This window comes from Eretmochelys imbricata, chromosome 24 (assembly GCF_965152235.1).
Source record: "Eretmochelys imbricata isolate rEreImb1 chromosome 24, rEreImb1.hap1, whole genome shotgun sequence".
Classification (NCBI taxonomy): Eukaryota; Metazoa; Chordata; order Testudines; family Cheloniidae; genus Eretmochelys; species Eretmochelys imbricata.
In genome coordinates, this window is record NC_135595.1 from 13,368,728 (window position 1) to 13,393,331 (window position 24,604).

At 61.8% G+C, this 24,604-nt stretch overlaps 1 protein-coding gene across 3 annotated transcripts in view; it reads right to left on the reverse strand.

The window, feature by feature from the left end:
• Positions 1–3,139: 3,139 nt before the first annotated feature.
• GRAMD1A (GRAM domain containing 1A) overlaps positions 3,140–24,604 on the reverse strand; it is a 28,541-nt gene continuing 7,076 nt past the window's right edge. The window contains exons 3-19 of one of the 3 annotated variants that reach the window (XM_077840966.1): positions 23,608–23,628; positions 22,654–22,738; positions 21,907–22,010; positions 17,216–17,311; positions 16,500–16,580; positions 15,783–15,904; positions 15,208–15,361; positions 13,746–13,950; positions 13,352–13,492; positions 12,509–12,627; positions 11,307–11,449; positions 8,830–8,933; positions 6,924–7,109; positions 6,401–6,488; positions 5,103–5,210; positions 4,775–4,895; positions 3,140–4,241 (exon numbers count right to left, since the gene is read on the reverse strand). In XM_077840966.1, coding sequence (XP_077697092.1) covers positions 4,155–4,241; positions 4,775–4,895; positions 5,103–5,210; positions 6,401–6,488; positions 6,924–7,109; positions 8,830–8,933; positions 11,307–11,449; positions 12,509–12,627; positions 13,352–13,492; positions 13,746–13,950; positions 15,208–15,361; positions 15,783–15,904; positions 16,500–16,580; positions 17,216–17,311; positions 21,907–22,010; positions 22,654–22,738; positions 23,608–23,628 — 1,965 coding nt within the window. In that variant the 3' untranslated portion in view covers positions 3,140–4,154. The remainder of the gene's footprint in view (positions 4,242–4,774; positions 4,896–5,102; positions 5,211–6,400; positions 6,489–6,923; positions 7,110–8,829; positions 8,934–11,306; positions 11,450–12,508; positions 12,628–13,351; positions 13,493–13,745; positions 13,951–15,207; positions 15,362–15,782; positions 15,905–16,499; positions 16,581–17,215; positions 17,312–21,906; positions 22,011–22,653; positions 22,739–23,607; positions 23,629–24,604) is intronic. The other 2 variants (XM_077840968.1, XM_077840967.1) reach the window with 2 other exon arrangements.

Below are 24,604 nucleotides of genomic sequence, written 5' to 3' on the forward strand. Positions count from 1 at the left end.
CTCAGCTTTGCCAGTGTCCCTCACTGCCAATCCAGAGCCCTGCTAGCCCAGCCCTGGGCTCCCGTGTGGATGGCCACTTTGCTCTGTGGAGTGGGTGAGCCAGAGTAGGTGGAGGCTGCTTTGGTGCTGGTGCTGCCTGGGCTCCCCCCACCTTTCCCTTCCTCAGTGCACCTGCCTTCATTTGTAGAGCTAACGTCAGGTGTGCAGGGATCCAACTACTCCCGTTTCTCCCTCCCTGTCCGCCTGCCCGGAGGGGCCAGCTCCCTGTGCACTCAGCTCCCTCCCGCCTCCCAAGTGTAGCAGTGCCTCAGGGGTATGGGACATGGGGCCTTTCCCTTCTAGATGGTGCTATCCCTTGTCCGGCCCAGGGCAGGGGGTTGACTGAGCAGGGGCTGGAGGGAACACCCCATAAGGGATGGAAGGAGGGCTATGTCTACACTGGCAAGTGAAAAACAAAACTTTTGTCATTCAGAGGTGTTAACCCCCCCCCCCCCCCCCCACACACACAAAAGACAAAAGTTTTGCCCACAAAGTTTTATGTTGGCAGGAGAGCTGACAAACAGCTGCTACACTGTGTGACTTTTAGGTGCACAGCTGGGTCGCTAAAAGCAAGGTCTCAAGTGGGGCGAGGCCTCATCTGCAGTACTGGGTCTGGTTTTGGTCACTAATGTATAGAAAGGGTGTAGAGAAACTGGAAATGATCCAGAGGTGAGTGACAAAGATGAGCAGAGGGAGGGAATGCAGGCCATCTGACCACAGGCTGAAAGAATGGGTAGGTTTAGTTTGGAAAAGAGGAGATTAACGGGGGACATGATAGCGGTCTTCAGATATTTGAAAGGCTGCCATTAAAAAGATGGAGAAAAGTTGCTCTCTCTTGCCACGGAGGGCAGGACAAGAGGCAGCCGGTTCAAACTACAGCAGAGCAATTTAGATTAAATCTCAGGAGAAACTTCCTAACGGTAAGAAAAGAAGGACAATGGAGCAGACGCGTAGGGAGGTTGTGGAAGCTCCTTCACTGGAGGTTTTCAAAAGGAGGCTGGAGCCATCTGTCTGTGATGGTTTAGCCCAACAAATCCTGTACCTTGGCGCGGGTTGGACCAGACCCCTGTGGTCCCTTCAAACCTGATGGCTCTGGAATTCTAAGGGCACCGCTCGTCTCTGCCCAGCTGCCTCTGGGCTCAGGGAGTGACAGCCCCAGCTGTGGGCTGAGGCTGGGTGTGTGAAGCAGGCTCAGCACACCTCACTCGGCCCCTCACAGGGGCTCCGTGGGGCTGCAACCCAGCAGTGGGGCTGGGAGACAAGTCTGGAGTATGGGGGAAGGGCCCTGTCACAGAAGAATCTGGGTCACTGTCACCACTGCCCCAACACTTCACCATACTGCCCCATACTACCCCCAACACTGCACTGCCCCGCCCCATACTGCCCCCAACACTGCACTGCTCCGCCCCATACTGCCCCCAGCACTACCCCTGCACTCAGCCCTGTACAATATTTCCCAGCACCCTGAGGATCATGCTGTGCTGCCCCCTGCAGGTGCCGCCTGGCCAACGCAGCACACTCTCGACAGCTGAAGGCAGCCTTGGGCAAGGAAGTGCCGGTTACGGAAGCAGATGGGTGGGATTCCAGCTGCAGGCTCCAGCCATCTCGAGCCACGAGGAGGGGGGAAGCCCAGGGCTGGGCTAGCAGGAGGCTGTGGGTCAGCAGCAAAGGGCACCGCAGGGTTGGGTGGGGAGCCCAGGGCTGGGCAAGCAGTGGGCTGTGAGTCAGAAGTGAAGGGCCCAGGCAGATCTTCTGGGGTAGCCCAGGGCTGTGGGTCAGGAGTGAGGGGCCCTGGCAGATCTTGGGGGGTAGTCCAAGGCTGGGAGAGCAGGGGTGTGGGTCAGGAGTGAGGGGCACCAGTGGGGCTGGGTGTGGAGCCCAGGGCTGGGCGAGCAGTGGGCTATTAGTCAGGAGTGAGGAGCCTCAGCAGATCTTGGGTGACGGGAGTCCAGGGCTGGACTAGCAGGAGGCTGTGGGACAGGAGTGAGGGGCATTGCAGGGCTGGGTGGGGAGCTCAGGGCTGGGTTGGCAGGGGGCTGCGGGTTGGGAGTGAGGCGGCATCACAGGGCTGGGTTGGCAGGGGGATACGAGTCAGGAGTGTGGGGCACTAGCAGGGCTGTGGGTCAGGATTGTGCCTATGGCCAATGTCTAAGGACTGCAAAGGGGCCTCTGCTTGCAGCTGGGTCACACCAGGTGATGTGTCCTTGGGTGGGCTGCAGGAAGCTGCTGGGCCCATCTCTGTCCCCAGGGAGGGGGCCTGGCAGGGCAGAGCAGTGAGATGTGGTCAGTGGGGCCAGGCAGTGGCAGAGCAGGGGGGCGAGGTAGGTGTACATTGGCCTGGGAAGGATCCTGAGCAGTATTGGAGCTGAGCTCCACTGCAGAGGGGAATGGGACAGGACATGGGGACAGTAATTGGCTCATCCGCACGCGCCCCTCCTGGCAGCTGGGGTGGAAACACTGCCTAGGGGGCAGTGGGGGGTGGAGCTGGGCAGAGCAGGGCATGAATGCAGGGTCAGAAGCACTGGCTGGGGGGGCGGACGGGAGCACTGATTGGGGGGGAGTATGGGGAGCGCTGGCTGGGGGGGCCCTGGGCAGAGCGGGGATGCAGGGGGTAGATAGGGGCAGAAGAAGTGGCTGTGGAGCAGGGGGGAGCGCTGGCTGCGGGGCAATGGGTGGAGTGGAGTGGGGATGCAGGGGGTTGATGGGACAGGGGCAGTAGTACTGGCTGGGGAAGAGCTGGCTGGGGGGCAGCAGGGGGAGGGGCAGGAGCACTACCTGGTGGGCAGTGGGGGGAGGGATGGGAGCCTTGGCAGGTTCTGGCTGTGGGGGGTCACTGGAAAGAGTGGGGCAGGGATGTGGGGGGGTGATGGGGGCAGTGGCAGGAGTGCTGGCTGGGGGCCGGCAGGAGTGCTGGCTGGGGGCCAGCAGGAGGAGGGGGAGGAGCGCTACCTGGGGGGCACTGGGGGGAGGGATGGGAGCAGGCTCTGGCTGTGGGGAGGCGCTGGGCAGAGTTGGGCAGGGATGCTGAGGGGGCCTCTTTCCCTTGTGGTCCCCTCATCCCCAGACACAGAGACTTGTTTTGGGTGGCACTGTCCCAGCCACTCTCTTTAATCAGCTAATAAATAGTGGGGTGGGGCCAGAGCCCCATAACACTGAGGATAGGAGGGAGCAGACAGCGTGCAGGCTGGTGGGGGTGCTCACACACACACACACAGCCCCTTCCCCCCCAGCAACGGCGAAGGGCAAGAGGCCCAGGCCGGGAGACAACAACCCAATGCCTGGTGGGCACCGAGCCCTCCAGGAATCGAGTGTTTGGGAAGGGGGCAGAGACATGGGCAGTGCCCCCTGCAGCGCACGGAGCCTGCCCCAAAAGTGCCCCTTCTCCAGCACAGAGAGGACCCAGGAGTCCTGGCTCCAAGGTAAGGGGATGGGGGAACGGCCCTGGCCACTCCTCACAGTAACTCCATGCAGCTAGACCACCTAGAAAGTCAATTCCCAGTCCAGACTGGATGGGTTCTCCCCAGGTCACAACAGGCTCCCAGCCAGCAGACATGGGGGGCTGGACCCAGCTGGCAGCCACAGTCCAGCCACTGTTGTCCTGGGCTGCAGCCAGCGGACGGATTACGGGGGGCAGAGTCGGCCCCCAGCAGATCCTCCATGTGTCCCACGGTGCAGCCTCCACCTAGCTGTCCCCACAGAGACCTGCTCCGCCAGGGGGTGGCAGGAGAGTGGAGCAGCCCAAGCCAGGGCCGACGCCAGCCAATGGCTGGGTGCTGCTGACGCAGCAGGAGAAGCCGACCCTAGGAGGCGTCCATCAGCCAAGGATGGGGCAACACTGAGCTGGCTGACGAGGGGCGTCCAGGTGGCGCTGACCTGGCCGAGGGAGCCGGCCGATGAGGGGCGTCCGGGCGGTGCTGAGCCGGCCAAGGGAGCTGGCCGATGAGGGGCGTCCGGGTGGCGCTGACCTGGCCGAGGGAGCCGGCCGACGAGGGGCGTCCGGGCGGTGCTGAGCCGGCCAAGGGAGCTGGCCGACGAGGGGCGTCTGGGCGGCGCTGACCCGGCCGCACTCTCAGATCCAGGTCAGTCTCCCATGGCCCCTGGTGGCCAGCGCAGCCTCAGGAGACAGCATCAGCCTGGCCCGGCTCCGGGGGTGGCTCTGCCATCGCGATGCCCTGGTGCAGCTTCTCCAGGGAGACCTTCATCTGGGGGGCGGCGGGGGGAGGAGGTACCAGTTATTCCTGAATGGCTGACAGTCCATGAAGAGGGCTTCAGCCTTGTAGTCCTGGCTCCCAGCCCACCCCTCCCCCCATCTAGACTGCACTCCCATCAGAGCAGGGAGAGAATCCAGGAGTCCTGGTGCCCAGACCCCCACACACACTAACCCCACTCCCCTCCCAGAGCTGAGGAGAGAACCCATGAGTCCTGGTGCCCAGCACCTCTGCTCTAACCAGTAGATGACACTTTCCCCAGTGCCTCCTCTTTCCTCGGGCTCCCGGATCACCAGCTAGGCTGGGTCCTGCTGCCAGGCAGGCGGTGCCCCAAGCAGCTCTGGGTGCAGGGATCTGGGGCTGGGTGACTGTGCATTAGTGCTGCTGGCCCCAGGGCTGCAGAGCAGGCAGGGGGAGCCAGGCCCAGGGGAGATCCAGGCCAGGGGGCCGCGCAAGCAGAGCTGCAAGCCCCCACTGGGCAGGGACCCAAAGAGCACAGTGAGCCCGGCCCGGCACTGCAGCATCACCTCGTCCAGCAGCTCCACAGAGGCCTCCAGGATCTGCCTCCACTTCCGCACCTCGGCGCCATGGAAACGGCGCTGCAGCTCCAGGACCTCGGCCCACTCGCCTGCTGTCTGGGGCAGTTTCCTGGGGGGGCAGGGGGTCATGGCCAGCTGAGGTGGGGGTCAAGGCCCCCAACGCCAGCTGCTGGGACCCCTCCCCTGGCACCTCAACCCTGCTCCAAGAATACCCAACCCCCCTCACCTCTTGTGCTCCCCACACTACCCCTCCCCCACTGCCAGAAATCTCCCCATTCCTCCACCCACCCACCCTGCCCCTGCTGGGATCACTCACCCTCGGGCCAGTGCGGGGGCCTGCCAGGCCTGGAAGGCGCGGGCTGTGTGCTCCAGCGCCCACAGCCGGTATAACAGCATCACGTTGAGAACCACCAGGATCAGCAGGCTGGGGGGAGAGGGAGAGTGAGGGGCGGACAAAGCCCCGCCCCAGGCCGGATGCTGGTAAGGGTCACCCAGTGTCCCTAGGACACAGCCCTGTGTTACATGGAGCAGAACCCAGGGATCCTGGCTCCCAGCCTCCCTGCTCAAACTACTACACCCCACTCCCTTCCAGAGCTGGGGAGAGAACCCAGGAGTCCTGGCCCCCCTGCTCTAAACCACTAGACCCCTCTCCCTCCCAGAGCTGGGGAGAGAACCCAGAAGTCCTGTCCCCGCGCCACAGGTACATGTGTGGCTGTCTCAGACCCCATCTCCGTGCCCAGAACACACTCAAGGCAGGCTGTCAGATTTGCATACTGCACTCTGATTGGTGGGGCCCAAGGCTGAGGCCTGCCATTACCCATCATGTCCGTGGTATGCTGGCCAATCAGAGCGCAGTATGCAAATCATGCCACCTCAGTCAGTGCTCCAAAGCTCAGAACACTAGGGGCAGGGCAGGGGTGGTGCTGGGGGCAGGCGGGGCAGAGCCAGTGGTCCATGTGAGGGTGTCTGGGGGCACAAAGGGGTGGGGTCAGGGGGTCCATGGCAGCCTGGGGGTGGAGGGGGGGGTCACACCATACCTCACACAGATCCTGTGAGGCAGCAGAGACAGAAGGAAGGAAAGAGACACGTGAAGCCTCACCCCAGAGAATCACCCCATAGCTCCCTCCACGTGTAGCCTTCCTCTCCCCACACACAGCTCCTCCCACCAATAGCCCCTGCCTGGCTACGCACAGAGCAGCTCCCATCCCCCCCACAGCCCAGTCCAGTCCAACTCCCACATCCCAACTCGGGAAAGGGTCTGTGGCTCTGCCCCCAGGGGGTGCCCCTGCTCTGCTCCCCAGACCATACCCCTTCACATCACCCCCAGAGCCCAGCCTGAGCCCAGCTGTGTGTCCCAAATCCTGGACCCTCCACCCCCCCCAGAGCTCCACCCCTGCATTACTCCCCTCAAAGCCCTGCCCTGCCCCACCCTGCCCCCCACATCAACCCTCCCCACAGAGCCCTGCCCCGCCTCCCGCATTATGACCCCCAGAGCCCTGCCTGGCCCCCTACATCACTCCTCCAAAGAGCCCCAGTCCCCTTTAGTCCCATCCCCCCATAGCTCAACCGCCCACCCCTCCGCCTCCCCATAGCCCAGCCCCACAGGCCCCTTACACCAGGCTGACGATGAGGATGAGGGTGGACACGGTAGGGCCCCGGCTTTGCTCCACCAGCTGCTGGGAGAGCCGGGTTGCCAGGCTGCCTGCGGGGAGAAGGGGCAGGTTAGGTGGAGGCCGAGCCAGCCCCATGTGCCCATGAGTCGCTCCCCATAGGGGACTGCAACAGCCCATCTCCCATCCTCTGGCGGGGAGGAATAGCTGCCCTCACAGGCTCCCTCATGGGGGATCGTCACGGACAAGGCATGTTCCCCCTTACCGGGGGGGCGGTGATGGGGGTGCGTTCCCCTTTACCTGGGAGTGGGGGGACAGGGATGGGGGTGCATTTGGGTGGGCGGGTTCCCTTTGTGCTAGAGATGGAGCTGGGGCGGGTTCTGGGGGGCAGATTACAGGAGGTGGCATATTTCCTTTGGATGGGGGGTGGGTTGTGGGTAGAGAGTTGGGGGCAGGTTCCCCTTTACCCGAGGGGGGGAACAGGTTCCTTCTGGACATGGGCAGGGATTGGGTGGGGTTTTCCTTACTGGAGGGGTGCAGGGGGCGGGGCCCCATATCTCTGGGGGGCAGCGTGGCCAGGGTAGGCTCAGCATGGGGGGCCCTCCAGCTCAGCGTGCGCTTCCTGCGGTGCAGCCCAGCCAGCAGCCCCCGTGGCTCTGTCCCGCGGCCACTCTCCTCCAGCAGCGTCTTCTCCGCCCGTGCCAGTGCCAGCCCTGCAACACCGAGAGGAGTGAGACACCCACGCCAGCCCCACCACACCGGGGGGGGGAGATGCCGACGCCCGTTATGCCCTGCCATGCTATGCCCTGCCATGCCAGGGTGGGTGAGATGCCCACACCAGCCCCACCACACCGGGGGGGAGATGCCGATGCCCGTTATGCCCTGCCATGCTATGCCCTGCCATGCCAGGGTGGGTGAGATGCCCACGCCAGCCCCACCACACCAGGGGCTGAGATGCCCATGCCCGCTACACCAACCCCACCATGCCAGGGGGGTGAGATGCCTGCGCCAGCCCCACCATGCTGGGGGGTGACGCCCGCTACGCCAGCCCTGCCATGCCAGGGGGGTGAGACACCCACGCCATCCCCACCATGCTGGGGGGTGATGCCCATGTCCGCTACGCCAGCCCCACCATGCCAGCCCCGCCATGCCAGGGGGGTGAGATGCCCGTGGGGGAAGGGCACACACACCCCATAAGGCCCAGGGGGAGGGAGTCACGTGGAGCCCAGGGCCTGTCCCAACTGTGTCCCTCCAGCTGCCCAGCTGTGTCACCCCCACCCAACCAATGGATTTATTGGGAAACCCCCTCTGACTGGTGGCCTGCCCCACCCGAACCCCTTCACATCACCTCCCCAGCCCCCTCGTTTTGCCTGCCCCCCTCCTGCAACCACACATGGGATATGACACAGTGGGAATTTTCTTAGTATTTTGTATGAGTTCTGGGTGTGCCTCAGTTTCCGCAGTGTGCTGCATGTTTACCTAGCTGGAGGGAAAGGGAGTTTAATTTTGCAAAGACCCAGAGAACTAGGTGGGACTGTTGTATGGCTGCCTGGACCCAGAAGATGGCTGGACATTTTATAACTCAGCAACTGACGATCCGGGGGCTAGGACAAGGGAGAACAAAGCTGAGGTGGAGACCAGGTGACCCTCTTTGCCCTGAAGGGGAACAAAGGATGGAGGAGGGGCAACTGGGCATGACCGAGGGTTGGCTGCTGGAAGTGGGTCTCAGCCTCCTGTCAGGGTCCCGGGTGGAGAGCAGGGCTTGGAGCTCTGGGTCTGACCAAGATGGACGTGGCTGGAATTTCCTGGGTTCGGTGCTAACAAAGAACTTGCCTACGGGACGGCTGATAAACCTTCTGTGTCACACGCTGGCTGAGTCACTCTGACTGTGGAGTGGGGGTGCAAGGCCCCTCTCCAGGTGTCCCATCCAGGCAGACTCCCTGCGGGGAGCTCAGGGTGGAGTAGGGGCTGAACGCTCTGAGCTCAGACCCAGGAGGCGCTGAAGCCAAGGAGGCTTCTTGCTCCCCTGAGAGTGTCTGGGGGTGTCACACTGAACAGGGTCCTGCCTGGGTTTGATTCAGAGCTGTTCAAGAGCACCGAGCCTGTGACACGGCCCCACCCACCCAGCCCCCCACATATTGCCCGCCACCCGCCCACGTCACCCTCCTCGCCTCAGCCACCCACGCAGCCCCATCCACATTTCCCCCAGTAGCCTCCCCCGTATCTCCATCCCTGCCCAATACCCTCTGACAGTCCCCTGCCCCTCCAGGCCCCCCTCCCCCCCATAGGCACCTCTGAGGCCCCAGAGCACTCCCAGACTCCAGCACTGGGCGCACTCTTCTGCACGTGCCCCCTTACCCCGGTGCCAGTCATCCCTCGCAGGCCCCATCCATACCGTCCCGCCCCCCATCCTAGGTGCTGGATGCCCCATACCCAGGTGCTGGAAGTACTCCTCCACGCCGCTCCATGTATTCTTTTCAATCAGGGCTCTCACCAGGTTCCAGGGCTGCTTCCGGTACCGGATCTCAGAGGAGACTCTGGAGAAGGCAGAGCCAGGGGGCAGGGAGGGGGCCGTGTCAGTGACCTGCTCCTTGAGGCGCACTGGTGGGGGACGGGAGCTGCCAGGCCAGGATGCTGGGAAGCAGCTCTCTAGAGCAAATGTGGTGGGGGCCTGTTTCCCAGAGATTCCCAGCAGCAGGCCCCTCCGTCACAGATCCCAAGGCCAGAAGGCACCATTGTGCTCATCTGAGCTGAGCTACCCCTAGCATGGGCCTGTCACAAATGAACGCCTGCCCCCGCCCCATGGCTGCAGCAGGGCCTCAGCGGGGTCCTGGCTCCAACTCTAGCCCCCCAGGGCCAAGAAAGATCAGCTCCACCCAGGCCAATGCAGGTGGCTGCAGTCACACTCAGGCCTAGCTCCTGAGAGGGGCGGGAAGAGCTGGGCTTGGTTAGCCCCCAGTGCATGCTGAGAGGCTCGAGAGGCTCCATGTGCACCTCATAAATCCAGCAGGGGGTGGGAGCAGGTCAGGGAAGAACTAGAGGGATAAAGGCCCATTTGGCACAAGGCCCAGTGGGGCCGAACTGGGCAGGCGCCTGTGGCGGTGTCGGGAGAAACCAGTTTCTGACGGCTGGAGGTGGGAGAGTCTGGGGCAGCCCCCAGGAGCTGGGGGAACCTGTTCTGTTGCAGACAGAGCTCAGGATGTCCCTGGAAGGGGTGCTGAGATGGGACTGCCTGCTGGGCTGGGGACCTGCCAGCCCTATGTGGGCTTTACAGATGGGCAGTGAGGGGGAATCTGCACGGCCTTGGATATTGTTCCAGGGCTGAGTTCTGGGCACAGTTCAGTTCCAGGCTGATTTAGTCCAGCTTCAACTTCCAGCCGCTGGCTGCTTGTGTTGGACTTTCGTCTGCTAGAGAGACAAGCCCAGCACTGGGTGTCTGACCCCACGCAGCCAGACGGGAGCCTCACCCCTGATCCTACTCTGGGTTAAGTGAAAGAGCTAGAGCTCCGGGAACCTCTCCCTCTCAGGCAGGGTTCCTGACCCTTTCCTCATTCTCGAGGCTCTTTCTGGACCCCTCCCCAATTTATCACCATCCTCCTTGGCCTGTGGGCGCCAGACCTGGACACAGGGGCCCACCTACATCACACCAGGACCAAACCCAGAGGGAAAATCATCTCCCTGCTCCTCCTCGAGATTCCCATTTGTGCACCCAGGGCTGCATTAGTTTCTCTGGCCCCAGTGTTGCATGGGAAGCTCGCATTCAGCTGGTATCTCTTTGGGAGATGCCAAGGCTGGTGGCAGGAGGGAACACTGTTCACGTAACACACTTAGATCTTCTACAGCCTTTGACTTGGGACCACACGACATTTAGAATGACAAACCGAGACTGATACGAAATTGGCATGGCCCACACTGAAAGCATTCACAGCCAGCTAACTGAGATGGCCCAAAATGAACCTGTAAAGGGGGACCAGACCTTGAGGGGGGTGTCTCTGGGGTGGTCCTGTACGGATCAGGTCTTGGCCTGTGCTATTTGCAGCTTTATCACAGTGACCTGAAAGAAAACATCAATTCGTCCCTGGTAGCGTTAGCAGAAGACACAGACTTTGGGGGAGCAGGAAATAATGCAGGGGCCAGGTCACTGACACAGAGCCACTGGGATGGGGGACTCCACAAAATCTTTTCACCATCCATGCTCCACACAGAGGAGGGACAGAGTCCCTCTGGCCTGAGTGTGTGGCCAACGCTCTTTGTGCCTAGCTGGACAGTTACATGGAACCATATTACAAGACACTGTGTGCTCATGGCCAGCTCACCAAGCCGTCCCGATTTCGTATCAGTCTCGGTTTGTCACTCTAAATGTCATGTAGTCCCACGTCAAAGGCTGTAGAGGACCCAAGTGTGTTACTTCAACACTGTTCCCTCCTGCCACCAGCCTTGGCAAAGAGACCAAGTTAGTGACAGGATCTATTCTCCATAAACCCATGGCGATTGACATTAATTCCATCCCCCTCCTTTAATTTGTTATTAACTGAGTCCATATCAGCTGCTCCTTTCTCTCTCCCAGGATTGCTGTCAGGCCTATAATCACCCAGACCATCCCCCTTACCCTTTTTAAAAGAGTAGCACAATAGTAGTTTTCTACCAGGCCTCTGGAACTTCCCCAGTGCTCTAAGACTCATTGAAAATCAACCTTAATGGGCCAGTGAGTTCCTAAGCCAGCTCTTTTCAAACTCTTGGATGCAAGTTATCTTGACCTGCTGATTTCAAAGGGTCTGACTTTCATAGTGTGGAGCAGCCATGAAACAAAGAGAGCCAGCCACTAGAGGAATTCCCAGCACCACTCTCTGGATGGGGGGGGATAACCCCCCAAACCCGCACTGCAGAGGGGCTCTTAGCTTAGTCGGTACCTGAGGCGGGCCGTGCCTGTGGCCAGTGTGCTGATGCAGTAGCGGTGAGCAGTGTAGAAGTAATCCTGGTAGGGGATGCCCTGAGTGATCACCTCCGAGTCCACCACATAGGCACCGTTCTCAGGGCTGGCACGGAACAGGGTCTGGGGGAGGCCAGCTCTACTCATCCCATCACAGGCCAGAGACAGCCCCGCTTTGTTCCCCCACACCTGCCGCCATCCTGCACCTGCTGCCCCCCACCACGCAGTCCAGCTGCCACACCTGCTTCCCACCACCATGCAGTCCAGCCCCACCCCTGACCTGCTGCCCCCCACCGCGCAGTCCAGCGCCCACGCCTGCAGCCCCCCACCATGCAGTCCAGTCCCACCCCGACCTGTTGCCCCCCACCGCGCAGTCCAGCGCCCACGCCTGCAGCCCCCCACCATGCAGTCCAGCCCCACCCCTGACCTGCCGCCCCCCACCGCGCAGTCCAGCACCCACACCTGCAGCCCCCCACCATGCAGTCCAGCCCCACCCCTGACCTGCTGCCCCCCACCGCGCAGTCCAGCGCCCACGCCTGCAGCCCCCCACCATGCAGTCCAGCCCCACCCGACCTGCTGCCCCCCACCGCGCAGTCCAACGCCCACGCCTGCAGCCCCCCACCATGCAGTCCAGCCCCACCCCGACCTGTTGCCCCCCACCGCGCAGTCCAGCGCCCACGCCTGCAGCCCCCCACCATGCAGTCCAGCCCCACCCCTGACCTGCCGCCCCCCACCGCGCAGTCCAGCGCCCACGCCTGCAGCCCCCCACCATGCAGTCCAGCCCCACCCCTGACCTGCCGCCCCCCACCGTGCAGTCCAGCGCCCACGCCTGCAGCCCCCCACCATGCAGTCCAGCCCCACCCCTGACCTGCCGCCCCCACCGCGCAGTCCAGCGCCCACGCCTGCAGCCCCCCACCATGCAGTCCAGCCCCACCCCGACCTGTTGCCCCCCACCGCGCAGTCCAGCGCCCATGCCTGCAGCCCCCCACCATGCAGTCCAGCCCCACCCCTGACCTGCTGCCCCCCACCGCGCAGTCCAGCGCCCACACCTGCAGCCCCCCACCATGCAGTCCAGCCCCACCCCGACCTGCTGCCCCCCACCGCGCAGTCCAGCCCTCCCATCCAGCTTCCCTGTATCTGCTCCTTCACACCCTCCTGGGGCTGTGCTGCCCCCTCCCTCACCTGTGTCTCCACCACAGCAGCTGCCTTGGGGCCCAGCGGGTTGCTGAGGGGGATGGTATAGGAGAGGACGCGGCGCTGGCGGCACTTGGTCTTGCCGCTCCATGAGGTCAGGGTCACGTCTGGGGAGAGCAGGGGGTATGTCAGGGCAGGGGGATCCCCCACTCAGGGGCCTCCCCCATGTCCCCCCACACGTCCCTCTTGTCCCCGACTCCCAGCTGCAGGGCCCTGCCCTTGGTGGCATTAAACTGGTGTGGCCCAGTGGGGTGTCCAGCAGCACGAACACCTGACCCAGTGTTCTGCCATGGCCCCTTCCCTCTTGGGCCCTGCAGCAAGTTTGCTCCCCTACGGCCAGAGCAAACGCATGGCTAGTGCTGCCATGGGCAGCAGCCGCCAGGGCTGGAGACCCATGTCCTCCAGCCGGCACAGGCTACATGGGTTGTGTGCAGTGCCAGGCGTGGGCCTGGTGCCCAGTCCAAGGCCTCCCCCGCGCTGCAGTTGGCAGCTCCCTTGAGCACCAAGCCCAGACTCTCCGAGGGCAGCGAGTCCCAGGTGTTGGGTGACCCCCCTCCACCGCGCTGCCTTCCTGTGCCCATCACACACATGCCCAACACCCTCGGCCTGGCCAGCACAGGGTGTGTGTCCTCCGCTCAGCTTTGGGATCTCCGCCAGGCTGCCTGGCCTGGAGCTACCGGGTCCCCTGCCCCATACACCTCGACTCAGGCCAGCAGCGCCCCATGGGTGTCCTGGGCAGTGAGCCAGACCCAGCCCAGCCGTCATCTGGCGGATGGCAGGGGGCAGCCAGCTCGCAGCCCCAGGGAAGACTCAGCCCCTGCTCCACCCCACCTGTGAACTTGCGCTGGCCCAGGAAACTCTGCATGAACAGCGAGTCGGTGAAGAGCATCTGCTGCAGCCGCTCAGCCCCCAGGCAATAGACGCAGTTCAGCAGCAGCCGCCCGGGCAGGTCCGAGAAGGCATCCACCTCCGCTGTGGGGAGAGAGGGGTGAGTTGTTGCCTGGGTCCTAACCCAGTTCTGGGAGGACAGTGGGATCAGAGCAGGCAGGCTGGAAGCCAGCACTCCTGGATTCTATTCTTGGCTCTGGGAAGGGAGTGGGCCTAGTGGTTAGAGCAGGAGACTGGGAGCCAGGACTTCTGGGTTCTCTCCTTGGCTCTAGGAGACGGGTGGGGCCTAGTGGTTAAAGCTGAGGGCTGGTATGTTTGGGCAATGCTGGGCTGTTACCTTCATCCTGTGTGGAGGAGGAGGAGGAGGAGGAGGAGTTGCTGGTGTCAGTGGGGAGCTCCTCAGGGGGCAGCAGGTCCCCCAGGGCAGGCAGCGGGGCCCCCCCCAGTGCCGCAGCCTTCGGAGGCTCCAGCCCCAGTGTTGCTGCGCAGTTGGAGACAGCATCCGCCCGGCTGTCCACATTCTCCTCGGGGTCCTCTGCCAGCTGGGGAGAAGGGAAAGTGAGGGGGCCCAACCTGGGCCCAAAACCTCCCCCGGCCCTGCCCCTTCCCTTCCCCAACTCCCCAGAAGGTCTCCCAGCCCCGCCTGCTTCCTCCCCAACACCCCCACACACACACCTCCTATGACGCTGGCAGCTGGCCAGCTCAGGGCAGGACCTGGAAGAGGGGTTAATTTACTGTGTGTGGGTAACAAAGGTCTGTTAACTAGGCTAACTAAGACAAGCCCATGCACTTGTGTTGACAGAAACCAAGAACTGTATTTACCTACATCCTGGTGGCTGTAACCAAAGAACTGTTACCTGCAAAATCCTTTTCACCTCTTGTCGCTCTTTATTACCTGCACATCCTGTATGCAGCTGTGCTCAGGTGTCAGTAGATGCAAAGGCCTGTAGCTAGCATGGAGGGTGAATTCACTGACCAGAGAACCGTTTGGCTAGGGCATGTCATGGCTATAGGGTGTTCACAAGACTGAAGCCTCAGATTGAAGCATTTGATCTTCAAAGCAAGCGTTACTGGGACTTTTCACAGCTTCAAGTGTCCATCACATGCTGTGACAGGTTTTCTGTGAGGACACCTGTCCGCTGGCTCTGTGCACAGGAGAGCCATAAATACCCCATTCATTGGCCCAAGCCAGTACCTCTGATCTGCTGAACTGACCAGGGAGTCTGAGCCATTGGTCAGAGAACAGGACACCCGGAAAGATTCGTGAAAGGACTCTAAGAGACTTACGGAGAATTTGCCGACATTAAATCTCTGCTAACAACTGGACTCTCACAGTCTCATTCACCTGTAATGTGTTTTATCTGCTCTGACTTTGAATAATGCTCGGTTATTTTCTTAGCTAGCTTTCGACACTAAAGCAAGCGGTGTCTATGGGGAGATCTGACCTGAGGTAAGTGATGAGTCTTTTGGGACTGGATGAACCTAATGTGTGGGGAATGTGGATTTAATCACCTTTCATCGCAAAGTGCAGGTTGTCTGGGGGGTAATGAGGGGTTGGAATGCCAAGGGGCCGTCTGTGCTCCATGGTAAAACGGGTAGACTGAGCCAGGGGTACATTTCAGTGCTGGGTGAAATCAAATGATAGAATACACCCCCAGCCTGGGGTTTCTGTCCTGAGTTTGGCTTTCTCAGCTGTGAGTCACTCCAGGCACCTGACACCTCCCCCAACCCCATCCCCCGAACCACCCCAGTCCTGACACCTCCCTAATCCGCCCCCACCAACCCTTCCCCCCACTCACCGAGGCGGCCCCATCGCTGCTGCTGGCCAGTGAGTGGAAGCTCTGACTGGCAGCTGTCCTGGCCAGCTTGGGGCTGGGGTCCACCTTGAGGTCAGCTGTGCAGGGCAAGGCCAGGTCTCTCAGCTCGATGATGTCACTGAGCTCCCTGGCTGGCCTGGAGGGGGGCAGTCACTGGGGTGCCAGGGGTCGCACAAGTGTTGAGGTCACTGGGTCCCGTAGGGTCGGGGATCTCACCAGGGCAAGTCTCGGGGTCAGACACACGGGTGTGGGGGGAGGGTGCCAGTTTGTCCCAGGGTGGGGGGAGAAGGTCAGGCACCAGCTCATCCTGGGGGGGGCAGGGCAGACGCTTCCCAGTCTACAGGGGTCCCAGGGCTCCCAACACTCAGGTGGGGCCAACCTATTTCTGGGGAGACAACTCTCTCCCAGCTCCCACTGGGCAAGAGGACCCAGACTCTCTCATGGGGCGATGGGGGAAGGTGCAGGGAGGGGCAGCCAGACCTGAGGGACCTGCAGCAGAGGTCGGAGGCCTGTGGCTGGCCCCACGCAAGTCAGGGGTGGGGGAGGCTCACACTCACCCCAGGCCATTGAGCTCGTCAGCGGGGACGGGACAGACGTAGTCATCATCCTCGCTGGTGAGGCCGAGCTCAGCACCATAGCCCTGGTGGACGATATGCCAGAGCTCCTGGGGGGACAGTGTCTGGGGGAGAGAGAGACAGTGTCTGCAGTGGGGAACTGCGTCAGGGGGACAGCGCCTGGGGTGGGGGAGAGACAATGTCGGGGGGGAACAGTGTCAGGGGGGAAAGAGACAGCGTTGGGGGGACAGCGTGGGGGGGAGAGAGACAGCGTCGGGGGACAGACAGCATCTGAGGGGGGAGAGAAACAGAGTCGGGAGCAGACAGCGTCTGGGGGCAGGTGACAGCGTCTGCAGGGGAGATAGACAGCGTTGGGGGCAGACAGCGTCTGGGGGCAGGTGACAGCTTCTGGGGGGGAAGGAACAGCACTGGGGGAACAGCATCTGGAGGGGGAGAAAGCGTTGGGGGAAAGGGACAGCGTTGGGGGAAAGGGACAGCGTCTGGAGTGGGGGACAGTGTCGGAGGGGACAGTGTCAGGGGAAAGGGACAGCATCTGGAGGGGGGGACAGCGTCGGGGGGAGGGTACAACGTCGGGGGAGGGGACAGCATCTGGGGGGGGGGACAGTGTTGGGGGAAGGGACAGCGTCTGCGCCCCCCAGAATCCCATCCCCAGCTCCTCATCCCCAAACTACCCCCCCATTCCCCCCCCAGCGTCTGTACCTTCTCCAGCAGCGCGTTCTGCCACAGGCGGAAGATCAGCATGAAGCAGCGATCGCGGGCTCCAAATGAGGTGAAGAAATGCTGGGGGGAGGGGGAAGTGAGACCCGACTCCTGGATCTCCTGGTGCCCTCACTCCCGACCCACAGCCCCTGCTAGCCCAGCCTGGGCTCCCCCACTCCACAGCTCTGCTGATGCCTCTCACTCCTGACCCGCAGCCCCTGCCAGTCCAGCTCTGGGCTCCCCCACACCTGTCCCACTCCTGCCAAGAAGGGGGCCCAGCAGGGCACTGATGCTGCTCAGACAGTGGCCTCCAGGGGCAAGGAAAGCCCCCTCCCCCCAGGTCCCAACTCAGAGTGACCCGGGAGTGGCCAGACTCAGTGTCCTTGGGGCAGCACTTCTGTGAGGGGCAGGGATGGGGGTTGGCCCCTTGGTACTCCCCAGCCCTGCCTCTTGAGGATCAGGTCCCCACCTGACCCCTCCTCAGGTGAGGATGCCATCACCCACACAAAGTGGCAGGCAGGACCTGTCCCCTCTCCTTGTGGGGTTGCCCCCAGGGGACCCACCCGGCTGTCTCTGCGTCTACCCTGCATCGGGCAGGGGCACCTGGGATGCCATAGTCCTGCGGGGAGGGGCTCTGCAGAGGCCAGACAAGGGCATGGGGCTGCCCCCCAAGGAGAGGGGCCCTAGGGTGGGGGGGAGCCCCAGCCCTGTCTCACCTTGTCGGCCGCAGTGCAGACCTGGATGGCGTTGGGAATCAGTTTGGCCATCTTCTCCTTCTTCAGACATTTCACCTCCCGCAGTGGGACAGAGATCTGCAGGGGGCAGCGGTCAGGGTGTGGCACAGCAGAAGATGCAGGTAATGTGGGGTTGGGGGGATAAAAGGGAAGCTGGAGGTGGCCCAAGACAGCAGTGGGAGGGGCAGGGAGGCGCCTGGGGGTGGAGGGGAAGCTGGAGGCATCCCAGGGCAGTGCCTGTGGGGAGGGGAAGCTGGACAGAAGTGACAGGGTTGGTGTTGGGGGGGGCAGGTAAAAGGGAAGTTGGAGGCAGCCCAGGGTAGCAGGGAAGTGACCAAGTGGGAATTTTCTTAATGTTTTGTATGAATACTGTGTGTGTGCCTCAGTTTCCCTTATGTGTCACATAAGTACCTAGGTGGTGATAGTTGCAGAGGCCCCTAGGGGGCGGGTGCAACTGCCAACTGGCTGCCTTGGCCCAGACAATGGTCAGACATTCCGTATCCTGGCAACTAAGGCTGGGGCCTATCCTCTGCATGAAGCCAGCGAAGGAGTTAGACAGGTGGAGGCCAGGTGACTAGTTTGCTGGGGAAAAGGGCAGCTGGGCATGACTGAGGCTGGGCTGAGGGAAGCCGGTCAGTCTCTTGGTTTGGGGACTTGGGGGGAGAGCCCAGGGCTCTGGATCCCCCCAAGATGGACTTTGCTGTAACTTCCTGCTCTCTGGCTGAGAGTCATGGCTGAGTGCGAAGTTGGGGTGCAGGGCCCTTTGGGGCATGTGAGGCTTCCCCAGGTGTCCAGTCAGGTGGACTCCCTGCGGGGAGCTCACGGCATGGAACAGGGGTGCTGAGCGCTCTGAGGTCAGACCCAGGAGGTGTTGAAGCCGAGGAGACTGGCCCTGGTGAATGTGCCCTGGCGAGTGTCACACTACAAGAAGGTCCTGTCTAAACTTCACTCAGAGCGGTTTCAGAGCACTGAGCCTGCTCCCGTGGCAGTTGGTGGGTGAGGTAGGATATGCTGCACCCCGTGGACGGTTGGCTTCTGAAGGCACTGGGAGCATCCTGCAGTAAGTGGCTGGGTGCAGAAAAACACAGGGAATTAGAGGGAAGAGCGGAAAATGATAGAGAACCACCTCCATAAGACAGGCACTGTCGAGCTGTGCAGAGGGAGAGTGCTACGCATTGGAAAGTTCACCAAGGTGCAGCTGATTGCGCAGCTGGAGGAGGATGATAGATCTAAGGAGCCAGTTCCTGACACAAACTGGGCTACAAGAGGGACTGGGAGCAGCCGGAGCAGCGGCAGGGTGGTCCTAAGACCCACTTCCCCTGTCCAGCAAGGGGTCTTCATGACAGGGTCCCCCGTTGGTGGATCTGAAATGGATGGAATTGGAACTGAGGCAGAGGGACCCCCCAGTGGTGAGTGGGGATAGACCCAGGGATGCTAATTCCTTAGGGAACCTAGATACTAACTTGCTGCCCCAGTTTAAGGAGGGGGGCTATGGATGCTGATCTCACTGCCTCCGAGAAGGCTTGTAATGTGAACTAGCTTGACCCTGCAGAAAGGCACCAGTATCTAACTCCCTTACTGGGTCCCAAGGCCATAGAGGTGTTCAAGCCAGTGGATGGGGTGGAAACAGGAGACCAGGAACTAGTCAAGAAAGCTCCACTGCTTAAGTTTGGCTGAGCCCTGAGGTGGACGGGAAAAGGCTCCAGGAGGTGTGAGAGACCCTGGGGGTGACCTCCATGGAAATCACCACCCTGCTGGGAAAATCTCTCTGCAAATGGGGAAAAGTCCCAGGGTCACCAGCATGGAGAACGTATAGGATCTGGTGGGGCTGGAGCAGCTGTAGATCTGCTCTCTGGATCTTACAGTTGGTTAGTGGACAGGAAGCCCCAAGACCTGTGGAGGGCAGGCAGGTTGGCCGATGAGTTTGTGGACAGCAGGTCTGAGTATCGGAAGGGACCACTAGGGGACTAGCCCAGGGACAATTCCGAGGAAGGGGAGCCCATGGAGGCATCCCCAGTGTGAACCTGGTGTTGTGGGAGAGGCTGAGGAGGTGAACCTCCTCTGGGGTCCTCAGGGACCTGAGATTTAATTACGGCAGGCAGGACGGCCATAAGGCTACGCAGTGCCCAAAGGTCAAGGAAGCATGGGTCACAAGACCCCTGAAAGGGTTAACTTGGTGAAGGGAAGACAGCCTGTAAGGCAGGCTCAGAGAGCGGGCTGTCTCTCTGACAGACCCCAGCATGTATATCTGCTTGGATTCTACTGGGCTCAGGCCCCTCTGATCCCCAGTGCAGCAGAAGGTGGTGGTCAATGGGGAGACATTCCTGGGGTGGTGAGACTCTGGGACAGAGAGAACGGTTATCAGGCCCTGGGGGTGCAGCCTCCCCGATGCTGAGGGGCTGCGTGACCAGGGTGAAGGTCCCAGGGATGAAGCCATTCACCCTGCCACGGCTCAGACCCTGGGGCAGCCACAGGAGGGACTGGGGTGGCTAGTAGTTAGGGTTCTCCAGGACATCAGCTCTGACATACTCTTGGGGAATGACTGTGTCTCTGAGACAGGATCCAGGCCCTTCTCCTGTAAGGGCCAAAGAGCTGAATTTGAATCCAGGGAACCAAGTGGCTGAGACTGAAGCAGTCAGTGAAAATGCAGATGACCCGGCTGGCGGAGGGGAGGAGCTGCTAAGCTCGGGATACCTGCCTGTCTGTAACTAGAGCCCTGGAGCTGAGTGGGATGGGACAGAGGATTGGTCCAGCAGCCCACTGCAGGGGAGAGATAACTCACCGTAGCAATGCTGTGAGCGAAGCAGCGGCCTTGCTGCCTGCCCTCACTGGGACAGCGGGGAGAAGCTGAGCACGGGGGAATCAGAGACCCCAGCTGAGCATGGGGAACCACAGCCAGAGCAGGACAGCTGCCAACCCAGGTTGCCTTGTTCAGAGGTGTGAGAGGCCCCAGGGAAGGGGGAAGCAATTGGAAGGGCTGGTCAGATGGGGGTCAGAGGTGGGGTCAAGGCAAAGATGGGAGCAATTAACCCTGAGAGCCTGAATCCCAGCATTCCAGACGGAGGGCCAGGAGACATCCCGATTCCAGTTTGAATCCCAAAGGCTTTGGGGTGGCAAAAGGGCACGAGCCCCATAAAACCTCCCCACATGTGGCCTGCGAGTGTCATCAAGCAGACCATACCTAAGGGAGGGCATGGAACTGGAAGGGACTGGTGTAACTCACACCAAGGAATGGGAGAGGTGCTGGGGCATCTATGGGAACGGTGGATTCAAACTTCCCCAGGTCACTGGCTGAAGTGACCCAGCTCATTTGGTCTCAAAGGGGGTAGAGATGTGACAAAGTGGGAATGATCTTCATGGTTTGTATGAATACTATGCGTGCCTCATTTCCCCTACGTGTGGCACAAGTTTCTAGGTGGTGGGACAAAAGTGTGTGATCTTTGCAGAGCCCCCTAGTGGGCAGGCGTGACTGCCATCTGGCTGCCTGGGCACAGAAAATGGCCGACACTCTGTATACTGGCAACTGATGGCCGGGGCCCATCCTCTGCAAGAGCCAGCTACGAGGAGTTGAAGAAAAGCGAGAGGTGGAGGCCAGGTGGCCAGTTTACCCAGGAAAGAGACAAAGGATGGAGGAGGGCAGCTGGGCGTGACTGAGGCTGGGCTGCTTGAAACTGGGGAGTCTCCTGGTTTTGGGACTTGGGAGAGAGCCCAGGCTCTGCGTCTCCCCCAGATGGACTCTGCTGCACTCTGTGCTGATAAGATCTGTCCTATGCTGCGTTCAGGTGGCTATTAAACTTTCTGTGTCACACGCTGGCTGAGTCCCTGCTGAGTGCGGAGCTGGGTGCAGGGCCCCTTGGGGCATGAGGCTTCCCCAGGTGTCCTAGTCGGGCAGACTCCCTGCAGGGAGCTCATGGGGTGAACAGGAGCTGAACACCCCGAGGTCAGACCCAGCAGGCGCTGAAGCTGAAGAGACTGACCCTGGTGGCCTGGGGGTGTCACACTACTTGAGGGCCCTGGCTGAACTTCACTCAGAGCTGTCCAGAGCACCCAGACTGTGCACCTGTGACAAGAAGGGGCAGGGTTCTGGGCCCCTAGGTGGAGGGGCAGGGGAAGCTGGAGGTGGCCCAGGGCAGCAGGGACATGGCAGGGCTTGGGGTCCCCTGGGGGGATGGGAAGCTGGAGGCAGCTCAGGGCAGATGGGGCAGGGTAGAGCTCAGGGCACTGGGGGGAGAGGGGCAGCGGCCCAGGGCAGCAGGGAAGGTGCAGGATTTGGGGATGCTGCGGGGGCCAGGGGAAGCTGGCTGCCCCAGGACAGTGGGGGTTGGTACAGGATTCAGAGGTGCCTGGTGGGGGGCAAAGCAGGGCCATGGGGTAGCTGGGGAGGGCAAGGGAAGATGGCAGGGCCCAGAGCAGTGGTGGGAGGTGCGGGCTTGGAGTCCCCTGGGGGATGGGAAGCTGGAGGCAGTCCAGGGCAGTAGAGGCAAGGCAGAGATCAGGGGCACCGGGGGGGAGGGGCAGTGGCCCAGGGCAGCGAGGGGAGGTGCAGGGTCGGGGGCACCTGGGGGGATGGGGTGGGGCCACGGGCACACAGGGGGGCAGGAGCAGGGACCAGGACAGTGGGGGAGGTGCAGGGCGGGAGCAGGGCCACAGGGCGCCCGAGGGGGGTCACTCACTGCCGTCTCCCAGCGGAAGATGTTGCTGTAGAAGCAGAGCCAGTTCTCAGACAGGTAGAGCCGCCCCTGGAGCAGGATGTCACGCTGCAGCGCACAGGAGTAATCTGGGGAGAGGGGAGATGTCAGAGCCAGCCGCGGGGGGGGAGGGAAGGGGGGGGCGCTGTGGGTCGGGAGTGAGGGGCACCGGCTGAGCTGGGGGGAGCCCAGGGTTGGGCTAGCAGGGGCTGTGGGTCGGGAGTGAGGGGCACCGGCTGAGCTAGGGGGAAGCCCAGGGCTGGGCTAGCAGGGGCTGCGGGTCGGGAGTGAGGGGCATCGGCTGAGCTGGGGGGAGAGGAGAGAGACACTCCCATTTGACAGCGCAGGGAGCAGGTCAGGTCTATGGGGGGAAGGGAGCTGCCAGTGTGGGGGGCCTATGGAAAGGGGGGGCAATAGGTGGTGCGGAGTGGGTACAGCAGGAGCCACAGGGCCAAGTGCCAGCACAGCCCCCCCAGACACACGGGGGGAGTCCCCCTGAGTGACCAGGGACTGGAGGAGGGTGGGGAATAGTTGTGAAAACAGCTGAGGGACGAGTGAGAAGATGCGGGGGCCTCGTTCCACGGCCCCCCTCCCTGCTCAGCCTACTGCTTTGTTCCCGCATCCCCTCCCTGCTGGCCCCTGCTGCCCCTCCCATGTCCCGCACCCCTCCCCTGGCCCTACCCCCCCATGCCAGCCCCACCCTGGTGCCCCTCCCCCATGGCCCCTCCTCACCCACAAGCAGCCGCTCGCTCTCCGGCAGCCCCTTGAAGATCCTGCGGAAATCCTCATTGCGCTGTTTGTACGTGGGGCTCAGCATCTGTGGGGGGATCAGGCCCGTCAGGGGTGCAGAGGGCCATGCCCTGCCCCCTCCACGGCCCCGCCCTCAGCTACGGTTTTGGAACATGCAGGGGCACCGGGGAGGGTCCCAGGGGGTCCCTAGGCCAGGCGCAGGGGGAACTCTGGGAGTGGGGGGATCCGGGAAGGGCGGCATTGAGGGGCTAGGAAAGTTCTGCCCAAGTTGGCCCCCCCTGCCCAGCCACTGGCTGCTCCCCCTCCCCCTATCACTTACAGGAAACAAAGGGGGGGAAGGGTCAGGCTGTGGCTCCCCCACCCACAGCGGGCTTGGGCCCTGGCTGGGGCTGAAGCAGAGCTAGCAGGGAAAGGAGAGAGCTCAGAGTACCTCCTGCCCCTCCCGCTCCAGCCATGCTCCTCCCCCTGCCCCTCCACACCCAACTCCACATCAGAAACCATGGGGGGAGAGGGGGACATGAACCAAGCCCCTTCCCACCCCCCTTCTTACTCCTCCTCCTCACTGCCCCCCCATCTCTGCCCCCGTCTCCAGTAGGGCTGCAGCTGAGCGTGGTGGGAGGAAGGTCTCTGAAGGGAGCAGGGGGGGCCAGGCTCAGCCCCAGCAAATGGGGGCAAGACAAAGCCCAGAGAGGGGGTGAGGTGCGCAGCGATGGCAGGGCTGAAGGGTGTTGTAGGGCCTGTCTGCCCTACCCCAGGGATGCGCCCAGTTCCGGGCTGTGCTCAGATGGGGAGGTCCACAGAGTCCCTCATGCCACCCGCTCCCACAGCTGCCAGAGGCAGAGATTGGGGAGACCGGGGTGGGGGGTGCGGGCTGAACCCTGGGAGCTGGGCAGTGTGTGGGGTGCTGGGGCTGCAGGCAGAGGCAGGGGGACTCACGCTGTACCAGCTTTGTGCTTTCTGCAAGGGAAAGAGAGAGATGGGTTAGAACAGGAGTCCCCCAGGGGTACACCCCCAAAGCCTGCTCCCCCAGGGGTACAACCCCAAAGTCTGATCCCCACAGGGATACACCCCCAAATCCTGCTCCCACCAAGACCCCCCCAGTTCCCTGCGGTACCCCCAAAGCCCTGCTCTCCCAGGACCCCCAGAGGCATCCCAAAGCCTGCTCCCCCAGGGATACTCCCACACGCCCCTGAGTACTTGCCCCCCCCCCGAGAGCCCTCCCCTGAGCATGATGCCCCAGGGGATACCTCCCAGAACTCCCCAAAGGCTGGCCCCCAGGAATGGCCCCCAAACATGCCCCAGATGCTGGCCCCCCAGGGAATAACTCCCCAGAATGCCCAGGACCCCCACAGAGCTCTCAGTACTGCAATGCAGAGCCTCTTCACAGGGATCCCAACAGCCCTGAATCCAGGGAGTCCCCCAAACAACCCTCAATACCCTGCAGAGCTGGGGGTGGGGAGCCCAGGGCTGGGCTAGCAGGGGCTGCAGGTTGGGATTTAGGAGCACTGACAGAGCTGGGGAAGGGGAGCCCAGCACAGGGCTAGCAGGGGCTGTGTCATAAATATAAAAGGAAGGGTAACCACCTTTCTGTATACAGAACTATAAAATCCCTCCTGGCCAGAGGCAAAACCCTTTCACCTGTAAAGGGTTAAGAAGCTAAGAATCTGACCAAAATGACTAATGAGGAGACAAGATACTTTCAAAGTGGAGGGGAAACGAAAGGGTCTGCCTGTCTGTGTGATGCTTTTGCTGGGAACAGATCAGGAATGCAGGTCAGAACTCCTTAAGTTAGTAAGTAATCTAGCTAGAAATGTGTTAGATTTCCTTTTGTTTAATGGCTGGAGAAATAGCTGTGCTGAATGGAATGTATATTCCTGTTGTTGTGTCTTTTTGTAACATAAGGTTTTGCCTAGAGGGATTCTCTGTGTTTTGA